This window comes from Cyrtonyx montezumae, unplaced genomic scaffold (assembly GCF_038088225.1).
Source record: "Cyrtonyx montezumae isolate F1298 unplaced genomic scaffold, pur_monq_1.0 scaffold_14, whole genome shotgun sequence".
NCBI classification, from domain to species: Eukaryota; Metazoa; Chordata; class Aves; order Galliformes; family Odontophoridae; genus Cyrtonyx; species Cyrtonyx montezumae.
In genome coordinates this window covers 15,263,860-15,280,456 of record NW_027071870.1, presented here as the reverse complement: position 1 = coordinate 15,280,456, position 16,597 = coordinate 15,263,860, and the positions used below count along the sequence as shown (strand labels likewise).

General features: G+C 39.0%; 1 protein-coding gene across 3 annotated transcripts in view; it reads left to right on the top strand.

Annotated features, from left to right (window-relative positions):
- Positions 1 to 16,597, top strand: part of ZMYND11 (zinc finger MYND-type containing 11) — a 100,216-nt gene that overhangs the window by 26,611 nt on the left and 57,008 nt on the right. For all 3 annotated transcript variants that reach the window (XM_065731523.1, XM_065731524.1, XM_065731525.1), the window contains exon 2: positions 13,787 to 13,921. In XM_065731523.1, the coding sequence (XP_065587595.1) occupies positions 13,806 to 13,921 (116 nt within the window). In that variant the 5' untranslated portion in view covers positions 13,787 to 13,805. The remainder of the gene's footprint in view (positions 1 to 13,786; positions 13,922 to 16,597) is intronic.

Here is a 16,597-nt window from a genome sequence, read left to right as displayed (position 1 = left end):
ATTAAAGTTCTCCATTACTTATATGATTGCAGCTTCTTTTTATTGCACTTCTTTAACTGTTTGGAAGTAGTCACAGGAAGAGCGTATAGTATTCAGGAGTGGCTGAATAAATTAGATGGGCTGTGTGCTGGGAGAGTCACAAGGGTGAGCCTGCACTTCCAGCAGTGCTGCAGCATTTGGGTCCAAGTCCACAGAGTAAGAGAAGGGGCCCCCTAAGTCAGCACAGGTAATTGTCTTCTTTCTTGGCTCAGTTTCTACTTGATCCAAGTATTCCTGTAAAATGCCGGAGAAAATTCTGTAGCTCTGCTTTTTGCAGTTTCATTTTGCCTGGCTAGATGGCCGCATTTATAAAAATCACCCTTGTAAGAAAAATGAAGAAATCTCCTGCGCTGCAATTTTTTCTTAATTAAAAACTCGATCTGTCAAGAAATAATGAATTCAAAATATATTCTAATTTTCAATTTGAATAATGTATATATCAGACATTGCCATTAATCAGTTGACTTTTTCTAGAATGGTAACAATATTACTAGGGCTATAATTGAAATTTACCCGTTCATATTTTTCCTCAGAAATAGCAGAAAGAGTTATTTAAGCCTTTCTGAATGAAAAACACAACTGCATATCTCGACTTCAAACAGATGGTGTAAATAAGACATCTTCAGTTATTCAAAAATATCCATATGGAAACATATCAATGACATTTTTCATCCAAAAAAGGCAAAGTAAAGCACGACAGACAATAATGTGGTGGCTGCAGCCCTTAGCTGAGATGTGAGAAAGGCAGTTTCCAGTGGGACTCTAAGCTATGGAAGCATAAATGAGGGGAAGGTGGGGGGGTGGGGAGCTTTCTAAGGGAGAGTGCGTGATTTAACTCCAAATTTTTGCTTTGCTCATCCTAATCTCACTTTATCTTCTGGGGAGAGAAATGGTTAATTTTAGGGCTTAATTCATCTGACTTACATGTGGTGTCTGCTCTGCACCAAGATGAATTGTTGCACTGGGTAGATTGTGTCAAGGGTGAAGGGAGTGTAGAGTGATTAGCTCTCACATAGATGTCTGCACTTAATCTTTTTTTTTTTTCCATCCTCTCCCTTACATTGGAAGTTGCATTAACAAAATAATGGATTTGCTGTAGGGTGAGGGACAGGTTGGCAGTCTCTGTGTAGTTGTCCTTTGGCAGATACCCCTGTGGTACTGGAGACTCCAGGACAGGTGAAGAGAGGGTGAGAAAGATTCACATGCACGTGTCAGTAGGGTGGGTGCATTTCCACTCATCATTTTGCTGCCAGTAAAGCAGCATTTTTCCAGGGAGAGAGCTTTGTTAAAAACAATGTTCTTTCAATGTTCTTCTCTATTCTAGAGTGACTATCAGCTTCACTGGAAGGATCATAAAACGTTTGGATTGGGAGCAGTACGCAAGCATTCAGCAGCCTTGCCAAAAGTCGAATAAACATTTCTTGATTTAGGGAGATGAAGTTTCAAATGTGCTCCTCTGAGCGATCAAGCTATGGAAAAAATACTGGTTTGTTTGTCAGTGTTATTTCCTGTTCTCGAGTTGCTTAATATGCACTCACTTTTGCAACACAGAATGCAGGGAAAAGAATTCATGGTCTCTCCATCAGATAACTTGTTTTCAGAGAGCTGTTACCGCAGCAAGCACATAGGTTCCGGCTGCAAACACCTCTCTGAGCATTGCAGCAGGTTAGGGGGAAATGTTGGCACTTTGTTTCGGTTTGTTTTGTTTTTTTTCTGTGTATTTCAGTATTTGCTGTCTTTATAGAAGGGGATGCTGTTATGCAAAAGTGAGCTTTAGTGAAGTTTATGCTTTTACGTTTGAGAACCAGATTTGCAGCCTTCCCAGCACGTTTGGGGATAAATCACGGCTTTCTTCTCTGAACAGGTTCGGTAACTTTTGCTGGCCACATTTTTTCCTAAGCAATTATACTTTGAGGCCCTGCATTACAACTTCTGCCTCAAATTGTTTTTATAGAGCAACTGGCAGCGCTGCTGAGTGAGGCTTTTTTGGTGCCCTCAAACACTTCTGCTTTTGTTGAGTGCTACCTGGTTGGCTGTTACCTAAAATAGACATGTCACACATTGGACTTTTTGCTTAATACTGAATTTGTATTTCTGTGTGTGAAGCGCTAGTGAGAAAGTATTCTAGCTATTTAATCTATGGGAAATAGATGAAAGACTGTTTGTAATGCAGTCATTAAATCTATTCAAAACAGGAAGCACAAAGAAGGGGAAGAGAAATGGAAGTGCAAATGTAACTGCCTTTTTTCTTTTCTTTCTTTCTTTTTTGTTTTCTTTTTTTTTTTTTTTTTGTCATCTTCTTGTGGTATTATGTAGATCCCCAGCCAGATGGCTACTGGCTGTAAGCTGTGTGTGGACTCGCAGGATTTTAACTCCTCTGTTGGTCTCCCATCTGTCATAAACTCAGAAGCTGCAGTCCAGAGACTGACGTGAATATCAGTGGCTTTTTAGCGCACAAACAGTTACACCCAAAGACTGCAGAAATAGCATGAGCTCTTAACGAAGACAGGATGGTATCCCTGTGACAACCCTGCTGCTAGACTCAGGGAAGTCAGCTGTGGTCAGTTCAAACCAGTGCTTCGAGCAGAGGGTGGCCGAGGTGGGGGCAGCAGTCTGAAGTCTGCCCCAAAAGGAGATTTTTCTCTTGTTGGAGATTTTAAACCCACAGTCAGTTTTGGTAGGAAATTTTGTGTATTAGGATAAGAATAACAGACAGTCTTAAACAGAAAAAGTTGGTTGAAGTCAGAACTTCTCCGTCTGGAAAGAATAGACCTAAAACAGTTAGAAAGATTTAACTCTTTCTTTACTTACAGATGACCAGTGCAGGAGTCTCTACTTCTTTCAGCATGTCATCACCCAGAGTGATACAGTCTGACTCTGCTGGTGGAGGTGAAAGCAGTGGAACTAAGATTTTGTGGTATACAATAGAAGAATGCACTGGTCACTTAGATGGTGGGCACCTGCTGGGGCCTCGTTATCAATGAAATAATTAAACTGGTTCCTAAAAGTAAAAGGAGCCCTGGTAGTATGGCTTTAAGCCATGTTCCCATAAAACAAGCAGAATAAACAATTAAATTAAGCCTTTATTGAGCCTTTATTAATGGATTTGACTTGCGTGAGAATAAACATGACATTCCTGCAAGGATGTAACTAACGACTAACTGTCTGCAGAAATGCAGTCTGGTAATCCAGCTTCAAAAACTCAGCCCTGAACAAATTAACCTTCCTTCCCTTTTCTGTAGGGGAGTAGCTGAGGAAGGTCACAAGGTGTCAAACTGTGACCTGCAGTGCTGGGGAAGCGGCCAGAGCTAAGTACCTCTCAGCTTCAAGCGTCACAACAGGAGCAGCTCTGGTGCTCTGGCAGCCAACATCAGGCTCTGTATACATTCTGCATGGGTGTAAAGAGAAGATGCTGATTGGAAGTCTCGCCCTGCATTATAACACTGGACTGTTGTAATACTCTTGCAATTTTTACTTTGTATTATGCAGTAAAGATTTTCACAGGAATCAGAGTAGGAGCTATACTTCATGAATGTTTTCTGTTAGAATGGTGGTAGAATTAGTTGATTTTGGGGGGCTTTACCTTCGGTTAGTAGGCTCAAGAATGGCACACTTGTCTTTTCCTCTGCTTTCCTCAGTTTCCATAACCCTGTGGGTTAAGTCTCTGTGTCAGAGCTCTGGCTTATTCCTCTGCATTGAGGTTGAAGGAGTAAAGTCACAGACCAGGCACTGAAATAATCTGAAAATGAAACCCTGCTTCTGCTGACAAAATTATTAATCCTACGTTTCTGTGCCTGAGGGAAGTGGAGAAAAGAACAGTGTGGTACTGCTGCCTTTAATAAACCTCAGTCCTACATAATGGTATAGCAGGAAGAGCTCTTAAGTGTTCAGGAAGTAATTTCCTCCCTAAAGGGCCTTTGTAATCTGCTCTGTATCGTTGCCATCATCATCAGTGCTTGAAGAAATAGGTTTCAGATGCACTTGCAAGAGGAGATGCAGATCATAATGTTGCAAGTGAGAGGTATCCTAATCCTGCAGAGCACTCCTGTCTCTCTGGCCTGTAGCTCCAGCATACGCCATGGACTTGCTTGCCAATAGAATAGCAAACTATTGGTCAAAGTAATAACTTTCCTGTGCAAGTAATGTGGAGCAGATATAAAATGCAAGGATCATGATTAAGTGAAATGTAACAAAAAAGTGCATAATTTAATTCATCCCCAGCTGGTCCTGGAAGAGCCTTGAGAAGAATAAAAAATAGACATATGTTGTACGTTGACTTCAGGTAAGAGAAGATGAAATACGAGTTGGAAACATCTGAAAATCATAGGTACTCAAAAATGTATCAAAAAAGATCACATTAGTACTCTCAGTGTAGTAACTGACTTTGAAGGAAACTGCTCAACAAATTCAAGATTGCTGTCTAAGGCAGAAAAAAGGGGGAAATTTTTAGAGTAGAAAAGTCTGCTTGCCAGCATCTCCCATGCCGTCAGCCATGCCAAGAGCTGCCTGGAAAATGAAGGGATGTATTCCTCCTCTGTCCCCAAAGCAACTTGTAGGAAGAAAATGCTAACCTGTAATGGTACGACGAAGCTTTCTTGATGTCAGCTGTTATCTGGATTTGCTGAGAAACTGGCAGTGTCCAAGGTTCGACATATGTTCATCCTCTGAGTAGTTACTTCGGTAGATTTTTATTTCTTCAAATAATTTCTTGGCTTGTAAGTTCCTCTTTTGTTTTTCAAAACTTCCTTTTGGTCATTTTTCCCCTTTTCATTTATCAACTATTGAAGCAAAGATAAAAAGAAAAGGGTCCTGATTATATTCAGCTGTTTTCCATTAAGGATTTGTTTACTTATGAATCCTGTTATTTGGAACTGTACATCAGTTTCTTGAGGACCGTTGTTCTCACATGTCTGTAAATTGTCCTCAGGGCAAGGTTCATCCTTGCCTGGACGTGAACAGTCTGGGGGGGAAAAGTTGAGGGCTACGTGAAGTAAGTACGTACACACAAAATAAATAGCCTGCTTTTAAGTTTTTGTTTTTTGGTTTTAAATTTCAATGGAAAAAATAAATCAAAATAGATCTTTGAAATGAACAGGGATTAAGGCTTCACTAAGGAAGGATGATAGAGTTGGTTTGGGGCAAGAAAAGAGAAAGGCCGTACTGAAATGTGCATGATTAGTATAATTAGTTTCTGTGTCTGAAGGACAGAGCATATTTGGTAAGTGTATTTCAGAGGATACTTTTAAATTAGATACGGATGGCCAAGATAAAGTACATTCTGTAAAAAAAAACAGAAGAAAAGAAGCGAGGTGAGAACCAGGGAAAGGGCTTCCATTTCTGCAGTATGTTATTCTTTCTGTTGATCTCATTTTGATGAACTGTCCCACAGCTGCGGGAGCATTGCATGGATCTTTCAGTTCCATTCTGACATTCACCTTGAATTTCAGAAGCAGGATCGAAAGCTGAGATTTTACAATTTGATCCTCTCCCTGCCTTAAAGTTTCTTTTGATTAAAGCTGTAAAAGCCTGTAAGCTTTGGCACTGTTTATCTTTGGCTCATCTAACCTGCATTACAGATCAATGTGCTTTAACTCTGTAAGTTCTGAGTGTATTTCAGCAGGTTTTCAGGTCTGGTGTGCCCTGATATTTTGGGCTTGAAGTTGGAAGCCTCAGTTGTTCTGAATGGCACTTATTTTCTGGAAGTATCAGCTTTCCCTGATGAGAGTTGCCTTTGGGCTGGTGTTGCTCATGGCCTGACTCCTGGAGGACAGTGCTTGTGCCTGCATAAAGCTCTGACTTCTGGTTTTAAAAGTTGTGTAGTTGTGCTTTTATTTATGGAGAGGGAGAGGCCAAAGAGAATTACTTGGAAAGAAACACATTCAGACAGTCTTCTATTTTGTTAAGGGGCAACAAAAATTGATTCAGCTGCACTTGGTCAGTACAAATGCAGCCTGGTGGAGGAATAGCTTTTATAAACATCTGAGTGTTAAGTCGTGCTGCTAGCAACAGAACCCCAATTTGTACTTTAAGGATAATGTCATTTGGGAGTAGTTCAGAGAAAGACAGGGGAAGAAAAAGCAGCAATTTGAAACGTATCTGCTAAAAGTCAACATTCACTCTTTATTTTACCATATATCTTACATAATCTGAAATGAATTTACATTTTTTCATGATTTAGCTCTTTTTCCATGCATTGCTAATTCTTTAACTTGGGAAATGTGTCTTCATTTGTTAGCATGAAACTGACTTTGTGTGGAATTACATCTCCTGGGAATATACTATGAAAAATCACTTATTTATTTATGCTATCATACCTTATCTATTCTACTTTACTTACTGAGGGGGAAAATGTGTTGCCTCAGTACAGCTGAGGCTCACAGAATAACCAAGCTCCTTAGCTTTTAGAAGAGAAAGGAAGATGATGATCAAAGGATTGCTTTTGGAGGAAGAGCTGCTCTTCTCATTTACATTTCTGAGCATTTTCTAATATGTCTTCCACCTCTCAGTTTTAGTAGAGACAGTTGCAGAATCAAAGTGTCATCTGTTTTAGCAGATTCAGCAGTTCCAACCCTCACCATCAGCCTTCTTTGGCCATGATTTTCCCCCTTTTACGACCAAGTGAATGTTAGAGCCTGTCAGGATGCATAGCTGCATTAATAATCTCTGCTGGCTACAGGCAGGCCAGTGGACAGGAAGTATCTATTTACCAAGGGCTTGTCTATGTGGGGAAACAGCTCTACTCATTAAGAATTAACTCCTTCTATGGATTTTTGGGGAGAAATTTTCCGTTTTAGCTTAAGGCTTTGAAAAATGAAGAATGGGGTAGTGGGTGTAGAGAGAAAGCCTGTATTAGAATGCTGTGTGAGGTCAGATCCTATCCCCATGTGTGTCACCTAAGCTTTTGCAGCTGACCCCCCTTCTTGCTCCTTGTCTGTGCTAGAACATGTTAAGTTTTGATTACTCCCTAAGTAAATAAGTTTGAAGCAGACTCTTTATTTTTCAAGCATGATAGCGGACAAGAAATGTTGACCACCTTGTGTGAACCATTTATTATGTAGGGATGATGAAGTTGGTTGCAGTTGTCTTTTGTATAGCAAACTTCTGTGAAGAATCTGAGCAGTCTTCGGAGAACGGTGTTAGAGTGTACAACTGGTACAAGGACATCTTGGAAATCAGGGGCTTTGTTACTACAGCAGCAAAGCTTACTTTCATGAGAAAGTCGCATCACTTGAACAAGCTGTATTTTACAAAGGAGTTTTACTAGTGTAAGTTCCATTGTGAAAACTCTTTGGTTAGTAGTAGCTTAGTTTTGTTAGATAAACCTTAGCCAAACAACACTAAGCTGGTTTTTAACTGAAATTGCATTAATTCAGAAGTTTGCTGAGTGCATTGACAGTACATTCACTTTCAGTGGTGCTGGTTTTTTGTGCAAACAAAAACATGCATCGTTCTTGTTTTGATATTCCCGTTTAACTGTTATTTTTGTTACCAGCTGTAAAATGAATAATCACTCATGGTGTATTTAATACATGGCAAAAATCTGAAATTTAAAGCAAAATACTGTTTGTTTATCAAGACAAATGTAGAAACAGGGCACATGAAAATTGTATTGAGAGAAATATTCAGCAGAAAGTATGTGATGTGCTTCAGCTCACCTACGCACACCTGACAGTTATAGCCATATTGTTAGTAAGAACCTGGGCTCTTTGCTTTGAGTCCTTTACTTTCTTTGGCAGTTGTGTTCTCCTCTTCAAGCTTAAGTTGCTAGATAAAAGTTCTGTTCAGTGATTTCTGCCAGGTAGGAACATAGGGTCATTTCCTTCCAGTTCTTAGGACAGCATACACTATTGTTTGTGAAATTCCAGGCTAGGAATGGTTGGAATAGTTGGCTTCAGGGATAGTACAGCGTAGGATTACATTTTTAGTCCTGTTCATACGTTTGTATTAGGTAGCAAACAAAATGGCTTTGACAGCTTTTGGTTGGAGTGCGTGATTATTACTCCTTCTGAGCAGCTGTTGCTGCTTTACCCCACATTTTGTTCTACTCTGTTTGCACTGACTTGCTCTTACACTTTCTTAGAAGTTCTCTTTGTGGGATGGAGGCCACACTGCTCCAACATTTGTGTCAAGTTCCCTTTAGCAGTGTGAGTTAAGTAAACACGAAAGTCCACGTTTGGTTTCAAAAGAGAGTTCAACTATTTGAATGCTGATGATTCAGAATGTCTGAGCTTAAAAATGCAAGTATCATATGCCTTAGCCTCAGTGAAAGATACTTACTGAAATACAATAAAAATGAACTTTTGCTCTCAGTTGTTCTAGGAGGGAAAGACTGAAATATTTACCCTCCCACTAAACTGGTGATGAAAGATGTATTTTATCTGTAAGCTATAAACTTGTAGAACTTCAGAGCACAACAGAGATCTGTGTAAGGTCCAGTGACCCCCAACTCCATATCAGCTTCCAAATTCATGATCTGGACTTCAGGAGGAAACTCCTATTTAATGCAAGAACAAAGCACTAAGCATTTGGAACTACTTATACCACTGATACATATGGTTTTATACTTACTATAAAAAGTTAGCCTTTAAGAAATACTAGAGTCCATCACATTATAAAGTGCATATGTAGTTAAGTCTGCATCTAGGTTTTATAACCGCCCAAACTCCGCCAGTCTCACAGCAGGAAAGCCACAGAAACCTAGGATTGAGCCTAGCTTCTTCCTCCTGTAGTGCCTAAGACTTTTTCACTGTGTAACGTGGATGAAATAATAGCGAGCTCCAGGGATGCCATGCTGAAAGGCAGAAGCTAGCAGCTCAGCAGTGGCAAGGATCAACTCCTTAAATTGTCTTTCCATTGCAATTAACTGCATACCAGATCTCAGCCAAATGATAGCTCATAGCAGGGATGAAGTTTAACCTGTTTGGCTTTGCACTGAAGGGGATGAGCACCACAGGTAGCCTTGCTTGTAGTGAGCTACAAGCAGGAGATTTAACAAGCTACTACTTGTCAGCTTCTAATTAGCAGCTCCCATCAGAGCGGCAGCACCCAACTGCAGCGCCGTCTGCTTCAGTGCAGAGTCCAATTCATTAGTTAAAATTTTCAGAGGCGTCACATGTTGCTTGGGTGATAGTATTTATCAGCTCAAGTTTAAGATCTACCTACTTTTCTGTTGTTCTCTGTAGGAAGTTTCCAGCTAAATACAGTCCAGTAGTATCTGCTAAATTGGGCACAAACTGCAGGCCAGGAGGTTCCTTAGGCTAAATCTTTAAATGTGCTGCAAGGTGATTTTTGTTTATTTTGTGCATTTTTGAGATTTATTTTTGTGATTTTGTTTATTTTTGCACTTGCAGTGCAGATTTCCATATCCACCACTACTGCAACAGACAGCTGTAGAGCATTAGATTTGGCCGAGTGTGTGCCTAAGGACTTTGGAGTACTGCTGTTTTGACAGTAAGTCTGGTCTGCCACAGCTCTAACATTGCCACTGCATGGCAATGCACACTTTGCTAGGGGCTTTGCCCGGCTTGACAAGATAAGCATTGTTGTGTGTACTACAAGATAAAGAGCAGTTTGCTGAGCCTGCCTGCTCACTCTTTCTTATTATTAAGAAACGTGTGTAATAGTTAGCTCTTGAGGAAAGTTCTGTACAATTAAGAGGTGTACTTTTAGAAATAGCACATTCAAGAGGGAATTAAAAGATAGCAAAACCTTACTCAGATTACACTGAAAAACAGCAGGGGAGTTGAAAATGGAGAAGATAAATGATTTGCATTGGGCCCTGTTGTGAGTGAGTGTGTGTGTGATCTAAGTGTGTGAGCTGGCATGTCAGGCACACAAAACTTAACTTTATAAGGAGAATCCTTATAATCACCAGGTCCCAGGGATGCCTGCAAAACCTGAGAAACATCCTGCTGATATAAATTCTTAGATTTTTAGCAGTCTTGTTTTTCAGCCTTTCTCTAAGAAACTGCAAGCTGATAAAAAAACAAAACATGCTGGCTTGCAAAACACCTCTGGAAAATTACAGCTTTTAGTTTTTCTTCCAACAGTATTGAAAGAAATGCTGTGACAAAAGATGAGGATAAGAAACATCTTCAAGAATTTCTGTGTAAATATACATTTCATTTTTATAGTTTTAGAGCATCATTGGAGTTCAAACTTCGGGCTCTTTCAGTACTTCAGCTCTAAGACATAATTTTGTACATATACGTGCGCTGGAAATCTGTGCTTGTTCTCTTGTGTGCGTGTGTGCACCCACTCGTAAACAAATAATCAATGGTGATAAATATGGATGAAAGAATCTGTCTTCCATTAAATTTCAAGTCATTTGTATGTGGCAGTTGTGTATTTTGGAGCACTGGGAGCCTTTTCTGATGCTTGGAAGTATTGCTACACAGCATTTTAGAAACAACAATCTGACATGTTATTTCTCAGGCTTTGTAATAATGTAGAAAACGGCTTAAATATTTGTAGAAATGCAGGGAGAATACTGTTGTGGTTAGTTTTACCATGGAGGAAGAGTGACAGTGCAAAGAATAGGAAGAAATATACCACAGTCTTTTAATCTTTTTCTTTAATGCAAAAGAGTTCTTATATTTGTTTAATACTATGCAGTCAAGAGATGAAAATAATGTTAATGTAGTCAGGATTTTGGGGAAAAAATAACAAGTTTGTATTGGTGATTTTGTAAGCATGTTCCGTAAGAACCATTATTTCAGTAGTGGAGTGTCAACTCCATGTTTCACAAAAGTGACCATAAATAGTAAAGCAGATTTATATAAATGAAATGTGTTCGTAGCTCACTTTGAAACTAAAGCCTCCTATTTTTTAATTTTTTTTCCCCATGGAAACTACAACAGATACAAAGAGCACAGTAACACTGTTTGAAAGAGCAAATTCTCAGGTACAAAACATTTTTTTTCAACATAATAACCAGGGATGAATGAGAGCCTGCACCAGAGGAGGTAACCCAAGGTCGTCACTGCTGAAATGCATCACCCACTGCCTCAGTGTGCTCACATCCAATCTTAGGTCTCCCTCAGCATTCACCAAATGTTGATAGTGGGTGTAGTCAGTGGGTGCCATTTTTTCTGCACTGAGGAATTCAGTTTCCCAATTCTGCTTCATGCTCACTTCCATGTCACGTGCCGTTCTGTCAGACTGCCCCTCTGCTGCCATCTGTCACATGGCAGCAGCGTGTAAGGGGATATTGGCAGGAAGGTTCAGCCTCTGCTGCCATTGCCCCAGCATCTACCTCTAACATCATGGGCCAAAATCGTGAAATAGGAGGCATTACTTTTACTGCTGCTCTCATATGTTCTTTGAGTATAGAGTATACTCAGAGGGAGCTCACAGGGCCTTTGCAATGCGTCTTCTTCCCCCTCCATTGGCCATATTGGGTGCAGTTTTGCAGCCCTCAGAAATATTTAGGTGCATTGATCCTTCCCTCTCCTTCTCCTTTGTGCATGGGCTTCTCCTCTGAACAGACATAAGTGGGAGCTTATGTCCTGGCCCCAGAGGTCAGCTCTTGCTCTGCTGTGGGGCTGCACAGAGAATGGGGCCCAGCCTGGCACTTCTCAGGCCTGCGCGTGCATGGCTGTGAGAGAAAGCCGCCTCCTTGCGCTCTGCCTCTGGGCAGTACTCAGTGCTGCACTCACAGGGGCTCCCTATGCTAGGCTGCCAGAAATAATGGTGATTTTAAAAAGAGTTGGGATAAAAGGCACCTCTTACTTGATACAAAATAGTGACAACTGGGCTGTTGTTTCAGACTGGTTGGGAAGGATGTTGCCTCCTTGATTCTCACGTGGCCGTGGTGCAGTACGTGCTCAGTGTCTTTCCTGTTGACTGCCATCCTGGCTACTATCTTTTAAATCAGATTCTTAGGGATCAGCTATGATATAAGGAACAGTTTCACTTTTAGTCAGTTTGGCATTAAACAAGCAGTTTTATGCTTCCTTTAAGATAGTAGGGCTGTCCTTTTTAATGTTAGCGTCAAGATCTGTTTTGTGTTTTTCAGATCTTCCTTAAGAATTAAATCCTACAATTAATCATATGTTTCTCTTACAAATCAGGAGGGTTTTTTTTACTTTTAATGTCCTCAGCGTTCTGTAATATGAATGCAGAGTAGCTCACAGGGATGCAGGATCTTTTCATACTATTCCCAACAGAGAGTTTGTATGAATCATTCTTAGGTGATGGTATCTACTAGCTGTCATTCTTGGCTGTATTTCTGTCATATTTTCTTTTATCATTCCCTCAAAAATGTATTCCTGGCCTTTCTTTTCTGGGAGATGTATCCCATTGCCCTTGCTTTAAATCCCTAAGGGAAAAGATTTCTAAAGCAGAAGTGTCAGGCTGATGGGACTGCTCCGTGTCTGCAAGAGCCCTGTGCACTTCAGCTCTTCCCCTGTGCCTCCAGGAGCCAGAATTGCAACTGAACATACATCTCTTCACATCTACCTTTTTTCTTCTTTCTTTTCTTTTTTCTTTTTCTTTTTTTTTTAATGTACATAATACTGCATTTATTCCCCCGGTAATACTTGGTATACTTTATTTTATTACACCTGTGGAGTGTGTGACTGTTGCTGAGCTATCACCAGAAGCTTGACAGTTCTTTTAGACAAGCCCACGTTGGTCCCATGAACTTGAAAGTTACATTTCCACAACTGATGGGATACTCAGATCTGTTTAGTTTTTGTGAACTGTAGCGGGGGGAAATTTTGAATACTTAAATTTCCATCGTTAACATTGCACAGATGGTGCCATAGTTCTGCATATTTTATCTTATTTTAGGTTATTAAAGTTAATATTCTTCTAGTTTCAAGTATACACATGCATAGCACAGAGTTCATTTTGAGGACAGAGCTCTCAAATAAATTATAGATGTTGGTAGCAGTCATAAATCAGTCTTTTTTTTTTCATTCAGAAGGTGGTGGCACTGGAAGAAAGTTATTTAGTGATCAAAATGCATCGTTAAGCTTTTAAAAAGAGATTCCATTGCCTGTAGTAGAGCTGTAGGCGATTTATGGCTTATCTGTACTCACTGCCTTGAGCTTTTGGAAAATTTGTAAACAAAGCCAGATGCTCATTATGTTCCCATTCAGGGTTGGTTAGATGGTTAAATGCCATCAGAAGCACTTTGGTCCTGTTGGGTTTTAGGATTTTACAAAAAAATGAAATTGTTCCAAAGGGTTTTTTTTGTTTTTGTTTTTTTTTTTTTAATATTTATAATCCATGAAAATATATTTCTAGTTTCTGCATGTATAATAGATTTTTTTTAATTGTTTAAAGTAGTAAAAATCAAAATAAAAATCTGTGAATCTGTAATCTGAACAGTGACCACAGCTTTTTCTCTGTGTCAGAATTCATTCTTACAAAGGATGATAAATTTCAAGCTCACCGTTTTTTGGGGTTTTGGGAAATGGGGAAATTTGCAAATACTTCAGTTTAGGGTGACTTCTGCTTTTTATCAAATTTGATGGAACTGAGATATGAACTGTCTTTTCGTAGCCAATTTGATAAGTTATGATAATTTGCTGCCGTGTTGATAGTTTTTGCAGATTGCCTTTTGTCTTTCTATGATGCGAAGTGTACTACATATTTTTGTTTTTCATTGCTTTTAAGGCATAAGAAAACATGATGCTGTCTAATTACTTATTGCAATTATTACTTACTGCAATGTCATCGTGTAATCTATTTTATAATATACTAATGGTTTTTTTTTTCTTTTTTAATTTTCTGGTTGCAGCTGACCAAGTAAACAGGTCATGGCACGCTTAACAAAGAGACGACAGGCAGATACGAAGGCGATCCAGCATCTTTGGGCAGCAATAGAAATAATCCGGAATCAGAAGCAAATTGCTAACATTGACCGTATCACAAAGTAAGTGACCCATTCCAAACTAAATGAGGGGGAAGGCTGTTGGAAATAAGGCTCTGAGGAACAGAGACATCGAGCATTATGAGAGACTGTGAAAAAGCTGCATCATCTGCTGAGTTCCTAATTATCTAATTACAGTTGAGTACCTGAAGATCCTATAGTGAGATTTAATCTACTGAGTTGAGACTGAGTTATTCACCTTGTATTTGCTTGATATAAGCATTCGTAGGAAATATTCAGTCTTTATCATACTTGAACCAAGTTTATTGTGTTATTCTTACTTGCTAGCTTGGCCAAAAGAGAAGAGGTAGGTTTAAAAGTTTAGAGAAAATGGATATAAAATGTGTAAATAGTCTAATTCTTTAAGGAAAGGCTCTAAGTCATTGGAGCATTCTTTTCTAGAAAGCAAAGATAAAAAGGTAAGTCTGAAATCAATCTCCTTTTTTGCCTGAGCCATATTTGTTGCAATGGGCATATGATACTATTAAAGAAGGCATGAGAGGATTACACCTATGGCTAATACGATTGTTAATGTTAAAATATTCTCAAGATGTGTTAGTTTCTGTATGAACAGAGAAAAATATATGTATTGTTTATTCTGTTGAGCTTGCACTGTTCAAAATGTCTAAAATATTAAAATACCTTTTAGAATAACTTGCACTCTAACCACTGTAATAAAAACAGAGAGAGGTTTTGTGCCTCTCTGCTTTGTCTGCATTTCTAGGCCAACATGCACATCACATTTGCCAAGTAATCAATATGAATAATTTAAAAGAGCAAAACTAACTAGCTGGCATCTCTTCAGTTACCAGAACCGATGTTAACTGATAGAGAGGGCAGAGACCATGGAAGGGGAGAGTTGTAAACAGTGCAGGTGACTAATAAAGTGAAAATCACTACAGCATAGTCCACTGACAAAGTTTAGAATCTCTAGGGTGGAAGTGAACGGCAAAATTGGCCTAATAAATGGAGGAAGTGTAACAACTCAGGTTGTCCAAACATAGTGACAATGAAGAGGAGAAAAGAAAAAGGTGATGTCCCAAGTGAAATAACATGGACTTGGCTTTTACAACAAAATAAATGTGCCGTTAAGCCATAAAATACCTTTCAAGCTACTATTCCAAGCAGGCTTGAAAGGGAGATTGTATTTTAAGAAATTTCGTTCTTGAGCTTGCACTTGAGTTTCAGAATGCTTTAAGTATTATGTATATTAGTATCTTATCTCCAAGGAGATAAGTAGGTAAACTCCTGCTATACACTTTCCATTTGAATGTTTCGAATAACTTGCTGCAGGGCATGTACTGCCTGAATTTGGTAGCTGTTTATGCTCTTTTTTTTTTTCTGTATTAAAAAGAGATGAGTATGTCTAGTGGGAGATTCATCCCACTCTTATAAGAGATACCTATTTTAGGATGGTGCAAATAACATTTAGGTGGGTGAAGTTATGGAAGACGTATCCCATCATTACAAACAAGGTTGAGAAAACAATTAGGTACTGCTCTTAGTAACTGAAGGGTAATTTGATTCATTTTAAAAGTCTAGATCCAGATTGTATGATTCACCTCTAATCAGAAGAAAAATACCTAAAGTGACTAAACAGAGATGCAGGCAGCCATAGTACTTTGAGAAAGGTGAATTTCATATAAGTTTAGAAGATCATTAAAATTCATGGAATAGTTTGTTGTCTCTCTGGTGCGAGGTGTTAGCAATAAGTAGTAATCTAAAAAGTGCTAGGACATTGTGAATGCTCTATATGCACTTCGGTGACAGGTGCTATTTAGTTTTGGTTATATATTTTAAAGGACATAACATTTGACAAGGAATGAAAAGATTGAAATCTTTGTGTTGCTTTCCAATACTATACACGCTGATGGAGATATACAGAAGACTTAGTAAATGGGAATGTATATGATATGATATTCAAAGTAAACTTCTGAAGTCAGTGGGATATCAAAATACCTTTTCTTATGAAAGCTGAAAAGCTCATGTACTCTTCTAGGCAGAAGGATCGTTTGGTCAAGTTCATCAGTGCCTGGGCACATAGGTGTATTTACGAATAATAAGATCATAAACAGTGGTCGAAAGCATGAAGTACAACCAACCATATTGCAGCTAAGTGGGAGATTCCTGTATTTGTATTAAGATAATTTTGGAAGTGTTATTACTTCAACTCTTGGGATTGAGTAGCTTTGCATATTAAAACTATTTGCTAGGAATAGTAATGATGAAATCCACGGAAGTGTCCTATCCCTCAGTAAGGATTCAGAAAAAAAACTGCAAGGGTTTTTTTGGGGGGTGGAGGGGAAGGAGGAATGTATGAGGTAAGTGACAGCCATCCTATCATGTCATACAGTGATTTGGAAAAGTCAAACAGATTCATGATTTGTTTTTTTTTTAATTATTATTTTATTTTATTTTTTTGTTTGCTTGTTGTTTGGGAGTTCACTTGTTGCCAGAGACAGGTTGTCCTCTGTGTTTCATGACTTGTTACGCCAAACGCCATTGGAACACAATCTGTATTGCTGGTTTCTCCATCAGATGGTTCACTACTTATAAGTGTATCTATTGGTAGTTGTTTTCTTTCTAACTGGAAGCTCAGCATAGTTCTCTCCCTCCTCCTAATATTCACAGTGTATTTCATTTACTTGGTTATCTTAGCCTTCTGGTGCCTACTGGTAG